Below are 21,918 nucleotides of genomic sequence, written 5' to 3'. Positions count from 1 at the left end.
TTCCTCAATTCATGGGCAGTTATTTTGCACCTTTTATGGCCAACACGCTTCTTGCAACCCTGTTGGCTATTTGCCATGAAATGCTTGGCTGGCCACGCACCCAGCATCATAGGGTATATTTAAGCCCTGTCACTGCCATTTTGTGCACATTGCGTCTGGAGCCTGCATTCTATAAGCTTAAGGAGAGATCGCTGAGCTGCTAGGGAGAGTGTTTAGGCCTCTTGATAAAACAAAAGCCTTTGTAAGGGCTACCTGCAGTGTGTACTAGTTCTGTGTTTAAATGAGCTGCTCACTAGCTCCATAATACCACCAAAAAAAAGCTTTTTTCAGAGCTGAAGACTCACAACAAAGTCAGAGTACAGGGGAGAGCTTGTGTATTAGCAAGGGAGAAGATAAAGTATTCTTCCAGTGTCCATCTTAAAACAGTTCTTGTCAGAGGCAAAGCAATATTTTTCTGCACACACAGAATTAGCATTGTGTGCTGCTCTTTTTATTATATTTTTTAGCTCTTGTCTATTTTCCCTGCTGTTTTAGGGATCAGAGCCTGCCTTCTGTCCATATTAGTCTACGTAAAAAATCTTTGATTGCCCTGCACAAAGCAGTAGTCCAAACCTTTCCTACTGCATGCTACAAACAAGCACCAGGCCATTTTAACCACTATTTTGGGGTGTCAGCCTGCCGTCTGTCCGTATTAGTCTGCGTAAAAATTCTTTGATTGCCCTGCACAAAGCAGTAGTCCAAACCTTTCCTACTGCCTGCTTCAAACAAGCACCAGGCCATTTAAACCACTATTTTGGGGTTTCAGCCTACCTTCTGTCCTTATTAGACTTTGTAAAAAAATCTTTAATTGCCCTGCACACAGCAGAAGTCCAAAAATTTCCTACTACCTGCTACAAAGCAAGCACCAGGCCATTTTAACTACTATTTTGGAAGCCTCCAGCCCAAGGGCCACCAATCACAAATAGTAGTTAAGCTGGAGTAGGAATACTGTCCTGGTTTGTCCACTGCACAATTTGCATAGGGTTTCTAAAAATTAGCCCTATAGGCTGAGTCATGGTTGATGCAGGAAGGAAACGGGTTCTTATGGGAAGGGGGTGATGTTAACAGCAGTAGCATGAATCAGCATTTTTGGTGAATTTAGGTTGGCTTGCTCTCCTCTGGAGGGATTAGAAACTGTGGAGATATCCAGTCCTTGTTGAATTTAATCAGACTAAGTCTGTCTGCATTTTCCGTGGAGAGGCGTGTCCGCCTATCAGTGATGATTGCCCCAGCGGAGCTGAAAACACGCTCAGACACCACACTAGCAGCCGGGCAGGCCAACATCTCCAAGGCATATAAGGAGAGGTCAGGCCAAGTGTTCAGCTTAGACACCCAATAATTAAAGGGAACTGAAGAGTCAGAAAGGATGCTTGTATGGTCACTTAAGTACCCCTTGACCGTGTTCTGCAACGTATCCCTCCTTGGCATTGTTACAGGCACAGATAGCCTTTACTGTTGTGCTGGTCTATTGAAAATTGCCCAATTTGTGCATATTTTCCCCCCACCTCTGTTGGAGCTGGTTTTCTTGTCTCTCCCCATTTTCCCTTGGTGTTGAAAAGAGCCGGTACCTCTGCCACCAGCATTGTCTGAGGGTGATGTTTTCAACAACTGATCTACAATGGCCCTCTTGAACAATTCAATTGTAAAACTCTTTGTTGACTCCAAAAGGAGAGAAGGAAATTTCTCCTTGTACCGTGGATTGAGAAAGGTGGCCAACCAGTATAGTTTGCTCTTGTCACCTGCACCTTAAAAACATCTCCAGAATCCGACCTTTTCTCACCTTTGAAACTGCTAAAACTCTTACTGTAGGTCTTATTCACTCTCGTCTGGACTACTGTAACTATCTTCTGATTGATCTCCCTCTTACCAAACTTTCTTCACTTCAATCCATCCTGTATGCAGCAGCCAGGGTTGTATTTCTGTCCAGCCGTTTCACCGATGCCTCCATCTTGTGCCAGCCATTACACTGGTTGCCCATTTGCTACAGGGTCCAATATAAACTCAGCACTCTCACCCACAAAGTTTTCCACAGTTCTGCACCACCTTATATCTCCTCTCTCATCTCTGTCTATCGCCCTACAGGTGCCCTCCATTCTACAAATGACCTAAGACTAACATCCCCCATAATCCAAACCTTGCACCTCCATCTCCAAGATTTCTCTTATGCTGCACCATTTCTCTGGAATGCTCCACCCCAGACAATCCAACTGATGCCTAGCCACCACGTCTTCAAGCTGGCTTTAAAAAACCATCTCTTTAAACAAGCCTACCACCTCAACTACTCGGTAAACTAACTTTCCTCTGTTCCCTCCTTCTAAATATTATTCTGACTCTGCACCCTACTATTCATCTATCTCCACACCCTCCATGCACATGATAACTACACTCAATACTTGACTATAGCACTTAAACATACTGGCTGATGACCGGATCATGCAGTCTTATATGAAAATCCCTACTTATTATAATTGCCTGACCTGAAATAACAAGCACTTTTCACCTACTGTATTGTGTCCACCCATTGCCTTGTTGAATGTAAGCTTGTGAGCAGGGACCTCACTCCTAAGGTAACTGTTTAAACTGAATTTATTGTATGTACATGTCTTCGCTTAATTGTAAAGTGCTGCGGAATATGTTGGCACTATATAAATAAAAATTACTATTATTATTACTGTTGGATAAAATGTGTATCACGCGAGAGTCTTGCCACAGACACTTACACATGAACGGCGCCATGTGGGCCAAGCTGCAAAAAGGCAAATGTTCTGTGTCCCCATCAGTAGAAACAGTACCCATCCTCGCCTCACGCTGCCTCGCCTCCTCCTCCACCTCCTCCTTTCCAACCCATCCAGGCTGGACAGACATGAAGCTTGGGTTGGTTGTTCCCTCTGTAGCATTACGAGTCCCCTCGGTAGCACAGAAAAACAAGTCCTCTCCCTCCTCATCTTCTTCCTCATCACCCAATGTTGCCTCAGAATATTGCCTAGGCTGGGTAGTATCACTCATTGGGAAATCTGGCTCCATACCAACATACTGGGCACTCAAAGCATCCTCTTTAAGATTATGCAGTGATTGTTTCAAGAGACACAGCAGCGGGATGGTTACGCTGATAATAGCCTGATCACCGCTCACAAGGTTGGTGCAGTACTCAAAGTTCTCAAGAACCTCACAAATGTCAGTAATCCACACCCACTCAACAGTTGTTATGTGTGGTGGCTGACTGGCATGCTGAAGCTGATATTCAGCTACTGCCCTCTGCTGTTCACTAATCCTCGCCAACATATGATAGGTGGAGTTCCACCATCTGGGCAGGTTGCAAATGAGTCAGTGACTTGGCAAACTCAAGCGCTTTTTCAGCGCTGTAAAAGCAGCAAAAGCAGTAGGTGGAAATGGGCGCTAATACGGCACACCTTCTCAAGTAGGTACGGCAAGTCATGGAAAGTTTTCAGAAATTTCTAAACACTAGGTTTAGCACGTGAGCCATGCATGGCACGTGTACCAGCTTGCCGATCTTTAAAGCCGCCACCAGGTTACGCCCATTATTGCAGACGACTAGACCAGGTTGGAGGTGCAGCAGGGAGAGCCACTGATTGGTCTGTTGTTTTAAAGCTTGCCACAGCTCTGGTGCAGTGTGTGCTTTTTGACCTAACAGATCAGCTTTAGCAGAGCGTCTTGCCACTTTGCCGAAGTGCTGCTTCACAGGTCTCAGCTTGGCAGTGAATGGGAGAGTAATTCAGCAGAGGATGAGGAGCAGGAGAAGGGGAGAGAGGAAGTGGAATAAGAAGAGGTGGAAATCCTGACAGAAGAGGGGCCGCTATTCTTAGCGTGGGTAGGATGTGTGATGTTTCAGTTTGCGCCTTTGTCCCACCCTCCACCAGGTTCCCCCAGTGTGCCATGACAGAAATGTGTCGTCCATGAACACAACAATTTGTCCAGATGTCTGTTGTTAGGTGGACCTTCCAGGTTACGGTGTTGATGAGAACACGGTTCAGATTATTGAACATGTGCTTGTGTAGCGCAGGGACGGCATACCGGGCAAAATAGTGGCGGCTGGGAACACTGTATCGTGTGGCAGCCACAGCTAAGAGATCCCAAAAGCCTAAACAGCAACTTCTCCACAGCTAGCAATTTGGCAATGTGCGAGTTTAGTATTTGTGCCTGTGGGTTTGTGGCTGTGCATTTACGCTTTCTTTCCAAGCTCTCAGACACAGAAAATTGGATGCTTTGCTGGCACAAGGAAGTGGATGTGGTTGATATTTGTTGTGTGTATGCAACCGCTGCTTGTGGGCAGGAGGGATGAGCACCTGCTTCTTGAACAGCAGATTCTGAAGGACATAGCCCAGGTGACATAGCATAAGTCTTCACCGAACCCAAAAGAACTACAGATACTGGCTGGTGATGAGCTCATGCAGCCTTTATCTATCCCTCATACCCTCAAGATGGCTGGACCATCATTGTAAGTAAGCCCCTGTCCTTTGTGTCACCCCCACCTCATTGTAGATCGTAAGCTCTTACGAGCCGGGTCGTCATTATTTTTGCTTTAATTATTGTATTTTCTTTAGCTTACATATGACTGTTGAATACGAACCTCTGAATTGTAAAGCGCTGCGGAATAGGTTGGCGCTATATAAATAAAGAGTATTATTATTATTACTATTATTATTATTATTATTGGTTTGACCAGCAGATGCAGATTTGGTACCCTGGTGTTCTGCTCACCTACTAGGGTGCTTGGCTGCCATGTGGTTTCTCATACTGGTGGTGCTCAGGTTGCCTTTTCCCTGGCCTCTGCTCAACTTGGTATGGCAGATGCTACAGACAACAATGTTTTTCTCTGAAGGACTTTCAGAAAAAAAAATTCCACACAGCAGCTGAACATCCCCTAGCCCTGACTTGGCGCACAGCGTGGGTGCTCTTGGGAACAGTTGACCCAGTTCTCACTCTGGGCAAACCACGACCCCTTGGTGCCTGTGTTGGTGCTACATATCCATCTTCTTCTGTGTTGCTATCATGGCTATGCGTGCCAACGGTCCAGGTTGGATCAGTGGACTCATCATCGACCACCTCATCTTCTATCTCATCCTTCTTCCCAGTTGACATTGTAGGCTGACGTGATGGTAACTGTGTCTCATCATCATCTGCCTCCACATCTGGAGACAGTAAATGGCGTTCCTCCAAGTGGCTTTCTTCTGGCTATAGGTCCTCAAATACTTGAGCATCAATGCACGCTACCTCCTCTTGTCCCTCTTCAATGCTGCACAGTGATAGGCCAGAGCCAACCAAAGGATACGTACCAAACAGATCCTCGGAGTGGCCAATCTTGGGGTCATATGTCTCCTGTGACTGATAATGGCGGGAGGAAGGAGAACCAGCTTCAGGATTGGCAGGGCAAGCTTTCTGTGTATCCACAGTAGACTGTGTGGTTGTGGAAGATTTGTTGCTGCTTGACAAATGCGTAGAGGCCTTGTCCGCTATCCAAGACAGGATCTGCTCTCACTCTTCTGGCTTCCACACACGTTTACGTTCCAGACAAGGAACTTTTTCCAGGAACATAGTGGATGCATTAAGCTTCTTCTGACCTGACACAGACTGAGTGCCTTCTCACGCACCACTGACAACACCATGTCCACGTCCCTTAACAACAGGCTTTTTTGGCATTTTGTTTTTTGTTGACAGATTTTCAGGTGTTGATGGCACAAGCCAAGCTAGCTGTCACAGGCACAGCCAAAATAGTGAGTCAACCATGACACAGCCCAAAGGGCTAATTTTTACAAACACTATGCACATTGTGCAGTGGACAAACCAGGACAGTATTCCTACTCCAGCCTAACTACTATTTGTGATTGGAGGCCCTTGGAACCATGACTCAGCCCATAGGGCTAATTTTCACAAACCCTATGCACATTGTGCACTGAACAAATCTGGAATGTACAGTAGTCCTACCAAACTAATATTTGTCATTGGAGGCCCTTGTCACAGGCTGTGCCACATTTTTACTGAGATAGGGTATACATATTCAATAGAAATTTACACTGACTGTTGATGACCGACTGATGACAACTACTACAGTACTCCATGGTAGATAATGTTTGTCAAGGAAGGCCCTTGTCATGGAATCTTCCTGCACCTGTGACACAGCCCCCAGCCCCAGGAGTAATTTTTGGAATTACGATGCACATTCTGCACTGGACCAAGTAGTACAGTATCAAGAAGTCTTCTCTTGCTATATAATCTGGGGAATATTGACAATCAAAATCTCTAAGCCATTTGGAGGAGCTTCTCCAACCCATCCTGGAGGGGGGGCACCATATATCCTTTGTCCATTGACTTGCACAAGTGATATATTTGAGCTTGTCATCCAGTTGACTAGTGCAGCCTTATTTTTCCAGTTCGCAGAGTTCAGCCACACTCACTGCTATCTTCTAGTACTCCATGTCTCTTTGCCATTTTCTCTGTAGTCTCTGACCTTAAATGAGTTAAATAATAGGGCCCTAAAATATGAATAAGTGAGGGCACTCTGAAATGTACACAAGAGGCACCTCCAAAATTTCTAGAGGAGGGCACTTCAAAATGTATGTTACAGGGCCACACAAGGGCTCTCCCAAAGCTCAGCTTTCCTGCCTACTGCAGGCCCTCTGAACATTTGAATTTAGGGCCGCAGTATCACATTTTGGTGGAGGAGGAGGAGGGGGTCAAGCCCAAAGCTACAATTAGCACATTGTAAACTGCTATGGAATATGTTTTCCACTATCTGAGTGTCAATGATGGAGGGACCGCCCAAATGTCTAAGTAACAGCTGTCCCTCCAAAATGCATGTTACAGAGCCACCTGAGGCCTCTCAGGTCAAAGATCAACATACCTACTGGTGCTTTCTAGCTGTGCTTGTAAAGTACTGGGGAATAGCGAACTAAAAATGATGTATGACAGAGGGACCTACAAAATGTATAAATCAGGACACTCCCAATTGTAGAAGGCAATTGTAAAAAAGCCACAACAGTATGTGTGAACAAACGCTAAAAGGGATATTTTTTTATGGTTTCTCTGGTTTATTTAGCCTTATATACAAATGATTATGCAGGAAAAAAACAGTTTCTTAACCTTTTTGGCCTGTTAAATGCAATTTAGGTGAGGTTTGGTAGTTGTTCTTGTGTGTCTGTAAAAGTGACGTAATACTGCGACAAACTTATTCCCAGAAACCATATGTGAGTCAGAAATGCATGCAGGCACATGCTCCAGGCTCTTCTCATTCTGTTTCATCACTTTCCCATTCATTTCAGCCTTTTTCTCAGGCCCCCAGACCCCTTTGTAGAGTCCAGCAGAAAATTACTCGCATTTCCTATTGACTTACATTATACTCGCTATTGGGAACGAATACGTGATTATTACAAAGAACTCGCTACGAGCATAGCGATTACGAATATTACAGTACTCCCTCATCCCAAATTATAACCAATATAATACACCTTCTATCTTACTACAATTTTAAAAAAAACATTACAGGAAAATGTAACAGTTAAAGGGATATTCATACTTTAGGCACATTAAATTACTTTCCATCTACAGCCTACTTTATAACATTAGAAAGAACTGATAGGAATTGTTTTCAAACTTAGCAGCTGCTTTAATTTCACTTTTATTATATTTAATAGTGACTTATTGCTCTCTAGAAATTCAGTCACCAGTAGGTATTAATAACAGTTCTAAAAAAATTATTGCTTCCGCTCAGATCTTATAAAAATCTGTAAATGGTGAATTTTCTGGAAAATGTTGTGCTATTCAAAATAGTTTACTTGGCTCGGGACAAAATAATGTATTATTTGCATAATTGAATGGAAGATACGGAAGTTTAGTCAAGGTTGTGATTAATCTGATTTTCTGTGATAAGGATTTTGTTTTAGAAGGGTTATATTATATTCTGTTTCAATTACAGTAATAAACATCTTACCAGATTTTATTTTTATTAACTTTTAGGTGGAACATGCCAGAGCCCAGCTCTTTCTGCGCTGGTGCGACCGCCGTTACCAACTTTACATCAACCGCTGGATATAAAACAATTCCTTCCATTTTCCTTAGACGCTGCAGCAGCAATTAACCTCTTTCCAAGCCTAACTGCGGTAAGTATACTAGAAAAATAGAAATATGGAAATTACAGTTTAATCTTAAAATGTTATTAGAATATGCTATAGATTTTGAGAAACTTTATGTTCCTTGCACTTCCCAGAGACATGTGGTTAATAATTAATGATTAGTCAAAATTTGTACAAAATATGTAAAATAAATTAATTGTTGTGGATCATTTTAGTGCCACAGATGTAGACACATGTTAATTATTTTTTTCTTTATGATCAATGTTTTACAAAATTGTTGTGCCTTAAAGGGTTATTCTCATCAACATAAACGGATACAATTTAAAAGTGCTTGTAAAAACTAGCAACTTTCCAATTAATTTCTATTAAAGGGAATTTAGCAGCAGGATTTCATCCCTCTCACCCCCCCCCCCAAAAAAAAACTATTTATATATGCATGTAGCTCTTTCAAAGATAAGTTCAGCAATAGCTTTACATGACTAGTCCATTAATTCCTCCGTTGCAGAGAAATCAGCTATTGAATTGAATTGTAGCTGAAGAGCTATTTGTACATCTGAAGCCTCTGTCATTCCAGCTCTATTCCCCACCCAGTGCTGTTTCCTTCTGCTTGACTGACCGCTTCCGTGATGTGTGACTTCAGGTAAAAAAAGCTCCATCATTCAGTAGCAGAGGAATGGAATGGCCATGCAAAGGTTTTGCTGGACCAATTTGTAAGAGCTGCATGCACGTATAAATAGTTTGGGATGTAAAATCAGTCTTTGGAATCCCATTAAAATCCCTTTCTGTTCACAAGATGAGATACATTTTTAGCTTTACAGTTTACTTCTCATTGAATACATCACTGTACACCTCTACAGTGTATCATGGTAGCCTATCTGCTAGGATAGGAGCGCTGTGCTTACAAGCTCTTTCCAATTGAGATTGTAAGTGCTGAAGCTGGTCAGATCGCTGGATCCAGACATGTTGTGTGCCACTATACTACTCTGCTGCCTCTACTTCTATACTTGTAGTATCGGAAAGCACACATTTCATGCCAGCAGCTCTACAATGTCACTAGTCCAAACTGTAAATGAAACAGGATCGCAGAAAACAGACGATTTAATGAGTGTAATGAATATTGACTAAATAGGGGACATTATCTTCTTGACATTGGCAAAGTAAATAATTAGCAAGGCAATTTTGACCACTTGAATATTAAGGCAGATGAAGCTCAATACCCTTTAGAGTTAAGGCCCATTTACTTTGGCCAATAATCTGTCAAATTCTATTGGCAATGACCCATAGTTCACGATAATTGTGTAATATGAATGGGTTGAGTGACTGAATGATGTGTCCAAAAACAGTTGTTCATCGTGTATGAAATTGTTTAGGCTAGAGAAATAATTCGAAAATTGTGTAACATAAATTGTTCACTCATTCAACGATTTGACCGACAAAGGGTAAGAATGGAAATTCATGTCCTAATAGGATTGACCATGTTCGAAAGCTATAAATAGGTCAGTACGCAGTTGTATCATTGGAACTAGTACATATTCGCAGATGGATCGAGTACATATTCAAAATTAGCGGGAAAAAATTGCTTGCTTGTCATGAGTTATGATCTCATTGTTCATCATTTAAACAATTATCTGCTTGTGTAAACCAACCTCTTAATGAAATGATCAGTGCTCCTCAAATGCCGTTTAATAACCCAGACCAAGTATATTACTTATACACTGGTTAAGGGGCACATGATTATTTCAGTCTGCCTTTTGATTCTTCTTAGTACTGTTTCCAGAATGCTTTAGCCCTCCAATCAGTGTATGTGATGGAAAAAGTGCTTGTGTTAATTCTCAACTTGTCCATAGGCCTCTATTCAACAAGTGTATGCTAAAAGAAGTGCTTTGCAGTATAGAATATCACAGAAGGCTATGCTATTTCCTACAATGGTATACAGTAAAAAATAAGCATCTCGTAGTATATGTTTGTTTTTATTTTTTTAGAATGGGAGTTTATCAGTGATGCTCCACATTGTGTGCGTATTTAGCAGGATATGTCACAGTCTTTAATTTGATCTGTACGTTTGGTGATTCTGTGTCACACTGTCACAGAATACTGGAGGTAGGGGGCCTAAGCTGACCCTAAGCTGGGACCCTGACTAACCCCTCAACCTGGAGGTACTGTTAAAGGTACAGAGGTCCAGGCCGCCAGCGTAACCCCTACCTCCTGAGGATCCCTGCACCTAAGTAATCTAGTCCTGAGAAGGACCCCGATCACAACAATAGGGAACCAGAAATAATATGCCCACACACAGTATTTAGACGAACGAGACAGTACAAGGGAAAAACCAAAACCACCTTGCATACAACTTCTACACAACTACAACAGAGGGAACACCAACGGGAAAGGAGATAAATGATAAAGCGAGGAAAGGGAAAAAACACTTCCAAATACACTTATCTCAGCAACTCCAAACACCACGATCCGCTCTGTAAGTCTGAATGAAAAGCTTTCACCGACACCTCCCAAACAGACCTGCAGGAATATAAAGGAGTCTCACTAAAGAAGCATTGATTGCAGCTGGGCGAGGCTGGACCTCAGCTAGCCCAGAGAGAGAGAGAATTAACTCCTACACTGCCGAGAAAACACAAAGCACCAACAAGTCAGCTGCGAGAAGTCAGGCTGTGTACTCGTGACGATCTTCGTGGCAACACACCCGTGACAGTACCCCCCCTTCTACGAGGGGCCTCCGGACCCTCAGGGCCAGGTTTATCCGGGTGAGTCGAGTGGAAGGCCCGAACTAATCGGTCTGCGTTAATATCCGATGCAGGAACCCACATCCTCTCCTCAGGACCATACCCCTTCCAATGAACCAAGTACTGAAGGGACCGGCGATTAAAGCGTGAATCAATGACCCTCGATACCTGGAACTCCAAGTTACCATTGACAACCACAGGAGGGGGAGGTAAAGGTGACGGTACCACCGGCGCCACATACCTCTTAAGCAATGATCTGTGAAACACGTTGTGAATTTTAAACGTAGGGGGGAGGTCAAGACGGAATGCCACCGGATTAATAACAGAACTGATTCTGTACGGCCCGATGAACCTGGGACCCAGTTTCCAGGAGGGAACCTTAAGTTTAATATTCCTGGTAGACAACCATACCTGATCGTTCACACTTAGGTCCGGACCAGACACTCTCCTCCTATCAGCCATACGTTTGTATCGGTTCCCCATAGTATTCAGATTCTTCAGCCATTCTTTGTAGAGGTAGACGCTTCCGAGGTAGGGGTGGGATCAGTAATGTCACACTGTCACAGAATACTGGAGGTAGGGGGCCTAAGCTGACCCTAAGCTGGGACCCTGACTAACCCCTCAACCTGGAGGTACTGTTAAAGGTACAGAGGTCCAGGCCGCCAGCGTAACCCCTACCTCCTGAGGATCCCTGCACCTAAGTAATCTAGTCCTGAGAAGGACCCCGATCACAACAATAGGGAACCAGAAATAATATGCCCACACACAGTATTTAGACGAACGAGACAGTACAAGGGAAAAACCAAAACCACCTTGCATACAACTTCTACACAACTACAACAGAGGGAACACCAACGGGAAAGGAGATAAATGATAAAGCGAGGAAAGGGAAAAAACACTTCCAAATACACTTATCTCAGCAACTCCAAACACCACGATCCGCTCTGTAAGTCTGAATGAAAAGCTTTCACCGACACCTCCCAAACAGACCTGCAGGAATATAAAGGAGTCTCACTAAAGAAGCATTGATTGCAGCTGGGCGAGGCTGGACCTCAGCTAGCCCAGAGAGAGAGAGAATTAACTCCTACACTGCCGAGAAAACACAAAGCACCAACAAGTCAGCTGCGAGAAGTCAGGCTGTGTACTCGTGACGATCTTCGTGGCAACACACCCGTGACATTCTGCTGATGAATATACCTAATGTGTAAAGAAGAACAAAATCTTAGATACATTCCACTTGACAGTATTTGGGGCTGCGTTAAAAACTAAGCACCTTAATATACATTCCCATAAAGCTCTTTATTATATTTTTTCACAAAATTAGCCTATAATCCATCTAAAGGCATATTTACAGGCAGCAGATTTTGTTGCAGAAGTTTTTGTGACTGTCCTGTTCCTTTTTATAGGGCATTCAGAAAATGTAGTAGAACATCATTTACAAAAATATAACTCATTTTCATTTGCAGATATTTCTGCAACATAATAGCCACATATGAATAGACCTTAAAAGCAGGTGAGTCTTCAAGATGCATGTCCCTTCCAAAATACCAGCACACATAACTGCTCTTAAAACCATAGCCTTTGATAAAATCAACTGTCTCAAACAAAACTGTTAAAATAAAATAAAAGAATGGGGTCTCTTTCAGTATAATGTAACTGTAGGTCCAACATAATTCTCTAATGAAAAATAATGCATATCACAGATGAAAATATGGTATGGTATTCCTATTAACTAAACCCTACCCCTGCTTATCTTTTCCTGCAGTCAATCACCTAAGAAGAACATAAAACAAACGATAAAATTACATTCTCATGTTGTATTGAAAGGCTCCTTTTCACAAAACTGTAAAATACAATATCCAAAGAGAATGATTTGGGGCACTTGATCAATAAAAAATGTACAAGTTATTTAATAGTACATAATTTATTTATTTATTTATTTTAATCACTTATATAGTGCCATTAATTCCACAGCGCTTTACAGACATTATGGGCACTGTCCCCATTGGGGCTCACAATCTAGATTCCCTACTAGTATGTCTTTGGAGTGTGGGAGGAAACCGGAGAACCCAGAGGAAACCCATTCAAACACGGGGAGAACATACAGACTCCTTGCAGATGTTGTCCTTGGTAGGATTTAAACTCAGGACCCCAGTGCTGGAAGGTGGCAGTGCTAACCACTGAGCCACCGTTCTGCCCTGAGATGCTTATTATGACATGAACATTAGACATACTGAATATAGGCAAATTCGTGGTTAAAATTTCCATTCAGGAAATATAATTTTATATATTGGATAAGTCCATGAAAATTAATTGCATTTCACTAATAAAAATCTGTTGCTGCCAGTAAAATATGGTGTTTAGCAGTCATCTGTTAAGGAAGTGTGACGCCTTTACTCGAAAGCCCTTTTCTTTACCCTGGGAGATGGGGGACTCGGAGTCGGGTCCTGTGATGGAGAGATGGGGTGCAGCCGTGGCCCAGACCGGCTCCATGCCCAGGGCCGTCACAATTAAAAAAAGGATGGTACGGGCTTATCCGGGTTGAGTGGCTGATTTCGACTACGCCACCTGTGGCACCTGGTGAAGGCCACCAGCGCCGCTGCCGTCCGCTGAGGCATGGTGGTATGGTGTCCATCGTTGTTACTACTACCCACAGGCGGAGCAAGGCCTCAGGGCAGAAAGACAGGAGGTCAGGGGTAGTAGTCTAGAAAGTCTGCATAGTGCGGTGTGGCGCAGAATAAAGTGTCCAGAGGCCATAGGGGTGAACTTCCAAGGCTTTACTCACATGAGAGATGGCAGTAGGAAGGCGACTCCCTGCTCCTCGCGGAGTTCTGCGGTCACCAGGGACGGGGGGTCCGACAACCTCCGAGTAAGTCCAGCATTCAATCAGGACCCCGCACCAGAGTGTTCCTAGACTTCAGACCGGATCCTTTCCTGTCTCTGTGTGTGTGGATAGGCCGGGTCTCCCTCTGAACTCCTCTCAGAAAAAGGGCATGGGTGGCAGCTCTGCTCTTTCCGTTACCCGGTGGGATCCTCAGGGCCTACCGGGCTTTCCCGACCAAGACGTAGAGTAGCAAGGTCAGGTGTCGGGGGCCGGTACCCCTCTTGCAGCCGGAATCCCTCTGAATAGATCAGGTAGGCAAGGACAGGTGGCGCACACCGCTCGGTCTGCATCCTCCCCGGGATCCATTTGCGGTGGAGCTACACTCTAAAGCTCCGGGCCTTCTTGGTCATGGTCTTTGACCGGGTTCAGACATTCCTTATCTGCAACCTGCCCCTCGACCCCAAGACTAAGGTACGAGGGCCGTGTCTCTGTCCTCTGCAGGCCCACACAGGATCCACGCTCAGGGAGGGAGATCACAATACAAAGACCCAGAACCAAAATGTTTTTTTTATTAAATATGAATTATTAAGTGTCACTAAAATGTGAGTCCTCCACCCTCACCCACTAGATGGTTCCCTTAACTCTTGGTTCCCCAGTCTCCCTGTAACCAGGAGGGCAGCACCTAGTGCATTCTAGCTCCCTCTGGTGGAGAAATGTGGTGTTGGATGTGGAGGTGGAGTCCTGACCATCACACTGTTCTTACCTCAGAGGAGGAACACTACACTCCATTAAAGAAGTGCAGCATCCCTGTGGCGGTCGAACCCTCAGGGGCGCCACATTCCCCCCTGGTGAAACACAGCATGTCCGCGGGCTGCAAAAATGTAACACCTAGGAAAGTTTTCTTTTTATGTAACAACAAACCATCTTCCCTTTATGGGAGGCACATCTTCTTAAACATTGCAAACATGACATTATAAAAGTACAAAAGTATAAAGTTATAAAATTATAAAAGTGCTAGCTTTTTCCAGAGACATAATATGCAGACAGACAGGTTAAAGTGCAATGATGAAGAGTCAGTTCAGAAGTGCGAGGGATCTGTCCCAAACCCCAAACGTGGGCCATGGGGTGGCTGCAGGGCATGTAGATCCCGAGCTGGACCTCCAAGAGAGCCACCCTATGTCACGCTGTCTCTGCGTACTGGAGGTCAGGGGCCTAAGCTGACCCTAAGCTGGGGCCCTGACTAATCCCTCTACCTGGAGGTACTGTTAAAGGTACAGAGGTCCAGGCCACCAGCGTAACCCCTACCTCCTGAGGATCCCTGCACCTCAGTAATCTAGTCCTGAGAAGGACCCCGATCACAACAATAGGGGACAGGAAATAATATGCCAACACTCAGTACTTAGACGAACGAGACAGTACAAGGGTCAAACCAAAAACCACCTTGCATACAAAAACTACTCACAACAACAGAGGGAACACCAACGGGAAAGGAGATAAATGATAAAGCGAGGAAGGGAAAAATCACACCAAATACACTTAGCTCAGAATTCCAAAACACCACGATCCGCTCTGTATGTCTGTATGAAATGCTTTCACCGACACTTCCCTAACAGACCGGCAGGCATTTGAAGGAGTCCCACTACAGCAGCATTGATTGCAGCTGGGCGAGGCAGGACCTCGTCTAGCACAGAGAGAGGGAGAGTTAACTCCCTCACTGCCGAAAACACAAAGCACCAAAAGCTCAGCTGCGAGAAGTCAGGCTGTGTAATCGTGATGATCTTCATGGCGACACACCCGTGACAGTACCCCCCCTTCTACGAGGGGCCTCCGGACCCTCAGGGCCAGGTTTATCCGGGTGAGTCGTGTGGAAGGCCCGAACTAATCGGTCTGCGTTAATATCCGACGCAGGAACCCACATCCTCTCCTCAGGACCATACCCCTTCCAATGAACCAGGTACTATAGGGACCGGCGATTAAAGTGTGAATCGATGACCCTCGATACCTGGGACTCCAAGTTACCATTGACCACCACTGGAGGGGGAGGTAAAGGTGACGGTACCACCGGCGCCACATACCTCTTAAGCAACGATCTGTGGAACACGTTGTGAATTTTAAACGTAGAGGGGAGGTCAAGACGGAATGCCACCGGATTAATTATAGAACTGATCCTGTACGGCCCGATGAACCTGGGACCCAGTTTCCAGGAGGGAACCTTAAGTTTTATATTCCTGGTAGACAACCATACCCGATCGTTCACACTTAGGTCCGGACCAGACACTCTCCTCCTATCAGCCATACGTTTGTATCGGTTCCCCATAGTATTCAGATTATTCAGTACCCCTCTCCATACTGAAGCGAGTGATGAGGAAATTCGTTCCTCCTCAGGAACCCCCGAAGATCCCCCCCTACTGAAAGTACAAAACTGGGGGTGAAAACCATATGCCCCAAAAAACGGGGACTTACCAGTGGACTCGCTCCGCCTATTATTAAGAGCAAACTCTGCCAGAAGTAAGAAAGAAACCCAGTCCTCCTGGTTCTCTGACACAAAACACCGGAGATATGTCTCCAAGCTCTGGTTCATACGTTCCGTCTGACCATTGGTCTGAGGATGAAAAGCCGATGAGAACGATAAATGCATCCCCCGCCGTATACAAAACGCCATCCAGAATTTGGACACAAACTGAGACCCCCGATCAGACACCACCTCGGAGGGTACCCCGTGAAGCCTCACAATCTCCCCAATGAACACCTGCGCAAGAGTTTTAGCATTAGGAAGAGCAGGAAGAGCGATAAAATGTGCCATCTTGCTGAACCTGTCCACTACAACAAGTATGACCGTTTTACCCAAAGACGGCGGGAGGTCCGTAATAAAGTCCATAGACAGATGAGTCCAAGGACGCTCCGGGATCTTCAAAGGTAAGAGGGCCCCAGACGGACGGGTATGTGAGGTCTTAGAGCGCGCACAAACCCCACAGGACGCGACAAAAGTTACCACCTCCTTATGTAAGTTAGGCCACCAAAACCGACGCGAGAGGAGATCCACCGTTGCTTTACTCCCCGGGTGTCCTGCCAAAGCTGAGTTATGGTGTGCCTCGATCACCTTTTGTCGCAACTGATCTGGAACACACAGTCTCCCCGGAGGTCCAACAGGGGCGTCCCCCTGAGCCTCCAATACCTCCTCCTCAAGCTCAGAGCATACTGCCGAAACCACCACCCCCTCCTGAAGGATAGGAACCGGGTCGTCCGTATTCCCGGCCCCAGGGAAACTACGAAATAAGGCATCCGCCTTTACATTTTTTGACCCAGGACGATATGTGACGACAAAATTAAACCTGGTAAAAAACAATGACCACCTAGCTTGTCTGGGATTCAGACGTTTTGCGGACTCCAGATATAGCAGGTTCTTGTGATCGGTGATGACGGTGACTGGATGGACTGCCCCCTCTAAAAAATGGCGCCACTCCTCAAAAGCTAACTTAATGGCCAAGAGTTCCCTATTGCCGACATCGTAATTCCTCTCAGCGGACGACAATTTTTTAGAGAAAAAGGCGCACGGATGCCACTTACCAGGGGACGAACCTTGTGACAACACTGCTCCCACCCCTACCTCGGAAGCGTCTACCTCTACAATGAATGGCTGTGACGCATCAGGTTGAATGAGTATGGGTGCCGAGGCAAAACATTTTTTCAAGGAGGAGAATGCTTGACAAGCCTTGTCAGACCACCTAGAAAAATCCGTCCCCTTTTTAGTCATGTCTGTGAGAGGCTTAACCATGGAAGAGAAATTACGAATAAACTTCCGGTAATAATTAGCAAACCCCAGGAAACGTTGTAGTGCCTTAAGATTCTCTGGCCGATCCCACTCAAGAACTGCCCGCACTTTCCCAGGGTCCATACGAAAACCGGACGCTGAAACCAGGAAGCCTAAAAACTGGAGTTCCTGTACGGCGAACACACACTTTTCCCATTTGGCATACAGTTTGTTATCCCACAAGATCTGTAACACCTGCCTAACGTGCTCCTGATGAGACACCAGATCCGGCGAGTAAATTAAGATATCATCCAGATATATGACAACAAACTGTCCCACCAGGCGGCGAAAAATGTCATTAACAAAGTGTTGGAACACCGCCGGGGCATTAGTCAGACCGAATGGCATGACAAGGTTCTCATAATGCCCCTCCGGAGTGTTAAACGCCGTCTTCCACTCATCTCCCTCCTTCATCCTAATCAGATTGTACGCCCCCATGAGATCCAACTTAGAGAACCATTTGGCGCCCACGATCTGATTAAAGAGATCGGGAATAAGTGGGAGCGGATACGGATCTCGGACCGTAATCCGATTAAGTTCACGGAAATCCAGGCAAGGGCGTAGGCCTCCATCTTTCTTCTTAACAAAGAAGAACCCCGCGGCCACCGGTGAAGATGAAGGTCTAATATGCCCCTTAGCCAGACTTTCTGAAATATAATCCTTCATGGCCTGCCTCTCAGGACCAGAAAGGTTATACAACCTAGCTTTAGGTAACTTGGCCTCAGGGAGCAGTTTTACAGAACAGTCATACTCGCGATGAGGAGGTAGTTCCTGACACCCTTTCTCCGAGAATACATCCTCAAAGTCCGCCAGAAATGGAGGCAAGACCCTAGGAGTAACCGTACCGATGACCGTATTCATGCAGTTTTTATTACAGAATTTACTCCATTGGCTTATCTCTCTGGATTGCCAATTAATAACCGGGTTATGCTTAGTTAACCAAGCAAGGCCCAACACTATAGGAGTAGGAAGACCCTCCAACACGTAGCAAGACAACAGTTCTTTATGTATCGCCCCCACTTGAAGTTTTACGTTATGCACAGCTTGCAAAAAACTTCCCTGACCGAGAGGCCTGGCATCGATCGAGAATATGGGGATGGGTTTAGCCAACTCACTCAATCGCATACCTTGAACCCGGGCAAACCGAGCGTCCACCAGATTAGCCCCGGCCCCACTATCCAGAAGAACAGATATCCTCTCAGTTCTCGTACCCACCACCACCTCTGCCGGTATGAGAAACTGAGACGAACCTAGGGACGAAATACCTACTCCCAGATTGCCGTCCACCACACAACCTGGGATCAACAGTTTTCCAACGACTCTTCACTCTGCAAGGGACGGGATGGACACCCCCCAATAAAATGTCCCTTTCTCCCTCAGAAGAAACACCTTCTTGTCTTATGGCGCACCACCGGTCCCCTCCCCTGAAATGATGTCCCTCCTAATTGCATAGGCTCCTCTGGACTCACCAGGGGAACCACCATATGAGGGGACCTTGTAGGAGGTGGAGTCATCACAGGGGGTGGAGTTATCCTGCACCTCTCCCGAAGCCGTCTGTCAATGCGAATAGCAAGGGCCATAGCGGCTTCCAGTGACGCGGGAGAGTCATACTGTGCCAACACATCCTTTAATTTGTCAGATAAACCTTGACAAAACTGGCTCCTAAGAGCCGGGTCATTCCACTGGGTGTCCGTGGCCCACCTACGGAACTCCGAACAGAATTCCTCCGCCGGACGATCTCCCTACTGGATCCTACGTAACTTAGATTCAGCCAGGGAGATCCGATCCGGGTCATCATATAAGAGACCCAGAGCTGCAAAAAACCTATCCACTGACTGGAGAGCCGGGGAGCCCGGGGGAAGAGAGAACGCCCAAGATTGTGGGTCCCCTTGTAGGAGCGAGATGACTATTCCCACCCTTTGTTCTTCACTCCCCGATGACCGAGGCCGCAGCCGAAAGTACAACTTGCATGCCTCCCGGAAAACAAAAAACTTGTCCCGCCCCCCAGTGAACCTGTCAGGGAGAGCTACTTTAGGTTCTGGTCCGGCTTGCTCCTGGGGATATAAAACCTTAGACCTAACATCCGCCAGCTCCATGGACAAACTCTGTAACTGCCAGCTAGACTGGCTACTGGATCCATGGTAGCTGGAGAGAATCTTAGTTGGTCGGTGAAAATGTCACGCTGTCTCTGCGTACTGGAGGTCAGGGGCCTAAGCTGACCCTAAGCTGGGGCCCTGACTAATCCCTCTACCTGGAGGTACTGTTAAAGGTACAGAGGTCCAGGCCGCCAGCATAACCCCTACCTCCTGAGGATCCCTGCACCTCAGTAATCTAGTCCTGAGAAGGACCCCGATCACAACAATAGGGGACAGGAAATAATATGCCAGCACTCAGTACTTAGATGAACGAGACAGTACAAGGGTCAAACCAAAAACCACCTTGCATACAAAAACTACTCACAACAGAGGGAACACCAACGGGAAAGGAGATAAATGATAAAGCGAGGAAGGGAAAAATCACACCAAATACTCTTAGCTCAGAACTCCAAAACACCACGATCCGCTCTGTATGTCTGTATGAAATGCTTTCACCGACACTTCCCTAACAGACCAGCAGGCATTTGAAGGAGTCCCACTACAGCAGCATTGATTGCAGCTGGGCGAGGCAGGACCTCGTCTAGCACAGAGAGAGAGAGAGTTAACTCCCTCACTGCCGAAAAACACAAAGCACCAAAAACTCAGCTGCGAGAAGTCAGGCTGTGTAATCGTGACGATCTTCGTGGCGACACACCCTTGACACCCTGACAGGTTTTTCTTCTGAGGTCTGAGGTAGAATTATATACTCGGCTTTATATAAAACCAATATGGAGCACCTAAAAAGATGCAAACTATATACAGAAAGGGAGTCTGTCTGCTGCTAGTCCGCAGGGACCCATGTCTCCAGAAACCGGGGATAGAAAAATTAAAACATAAACGTCAACATTTTAACTTTAAACAAATTACAGCCGGGGCTGCTTAGATCCCGGCTTCCCTCCTGGGAAAAGGCTCGTTCCTCCCGACGGAGGCTGACCGGTCCCCTGAGGCTGAGCGTGAGGGGGCATCACTTCCGGACACTTTGTGGACATCCAGGGCGTACCACCCCCGCACCCCATGGTGGCCAGAGTAAGTCACTACATCGCCCGGGAAGAGGCTCCGGCCAGGGTGTCCCTTCTTCAGCCGCGGCTCGACGTCCCGCCGGCTGACAAAGACGTCGTCCTCGTGCTGATGAACCCCCACCCCGCCTCATGGTGGAAGCGGACTACTTGCCCTTCCACACGGGGACTGGGACGGGTTGTCTCCTCCTGTCGGGCCCGGGACTTGACAGCTTTGGCCCTCACCTCGAGGTGCTCGCAGCGGACCTCCCTTTGGCGTTGCTCCCGAGTGAGCTGGAGGATCTGCTCACTGCACCGCTCACTCTTCCTCTGCGCTTCAGCCCGGGTCTCCCAGGGGAAGCCCATCAGGTCCTCCCCTGGTTGTCCCAGGCCCACTCTTCAGCCTCCGGCCAGGTGACTGTTGGTGCGGGTAGCGGTGTCTTTAGGGGTTGCTGCGGTTCCTCTACGAGTGTGGACCAGTCCGGGTTGGGGCCGGTGGACACCTCTGCAGCTTCAGGTGCTTCGGACTCGGGAGTAGGGCGGCACTGCAGGTCTCCACCGATATCTGAAGCTTGCAGCTCCGGGGCAAAGACCTGCTGCCAGGTGACTGCGCCGGGCAGGAGATATTCGGTCATGAGGTCCAGCATCAGTACGGTAGGCTCAGCAGCCGGGGCAGGGGTAGCACACTCACCCGCCTCTGGGCCGTTCACGACCTCTGTCACCGTGTCTTCCTGAGCTTCAGCTCCTTGGCGGCGGGCCCGGATGCGCAGCAACATTTCTTCCCGCCACGCAGCCGTCGCCGCCTCCTGGGCCTCTTTCTGTCTCCACATAAGACCCGGGGCTTCCTGGTGGAGAAACTCCAATTCTCCCACTGTCAAGATCTTGCCTCCTCGCTCCCTGCCAGGTGAAGGACCTGAACCGGGTTCAGAAGGCTCGGTAGGTTGCGCTCCAGAAGCGTCCATGTCTGCTCCCGAAGATTGCCAACCTCCAACTGCAATGGCCGCACCTTGTTGCTTGTCTTCTTCCTCCTCTTTCGGGGCGGTTCCTGGTCGGCATGCTGACTGGCCCGCCTCCGTTCAGCCCATCCGGTTTGACGGGCATTACCCCGCGGACAGTTTCTGATGGTAGGGGCGGTCCGCACTTTTGGCGCCTTGCGGGAGTCCAGCCCACGATGGGAGGAGTCAGAAGGCCATCTTTCCACAGCTTTATGGCGTCTGTTCTTCTTGGGTAGGTGCCATTTTAAGTGAAAACGACAGTTCAAGGTGTAAGGCACACAGTACCCGGTAGCAATG

General features: G+C 46.6%; 1 protein-coding gene across 3 annotated transcripts in view; it reads left to right on the top strand.

Moving 5' to 3' along the window:
• The window catches only part of ZNF385D (zinc finger protein 385D), a 620,390-nt gene that overhangs the window by 142,974 nt on the left and 455,498 nt on the right, over positions 1–21,918 (top strand). For all 3 annotated transcript variants that reach the window (XM_073677967.1, XM_073677968.1, XM_073677969.1), the window contains exon 2: positions 8,011–8,153. In XM_073677967.1, the coding sequence (XP_073534068.1) occupies positions 8,011–8,153 (143 nt within the window). The remainder of the gene's footprint in view (positions 1–8,010; positions 8,154–21,918) is intronic.

This window comes from Phyllobates terribilis, unplaced genomic scaffold, assembly GCF_046119375.1.
Source record: "Phyllobates terribilis strain yellow unplaced genomic scaffold, ASM4611937v1 Scaffold_4__5_contigs__length_816908805, whole genome shotgun sequence".
Taxonomy (NCBI): Eukaryota; Metazoa; Chordata; class Amphibia; order Anura; family Dendrobatidae; genus Phyllobates; species Phyllobates terribilis.
The sequence above is the reverse complement of the archived record's forward strand: the minus strand, read 5'-3'. Positions and strand labels throughout refer to the sequence as shown.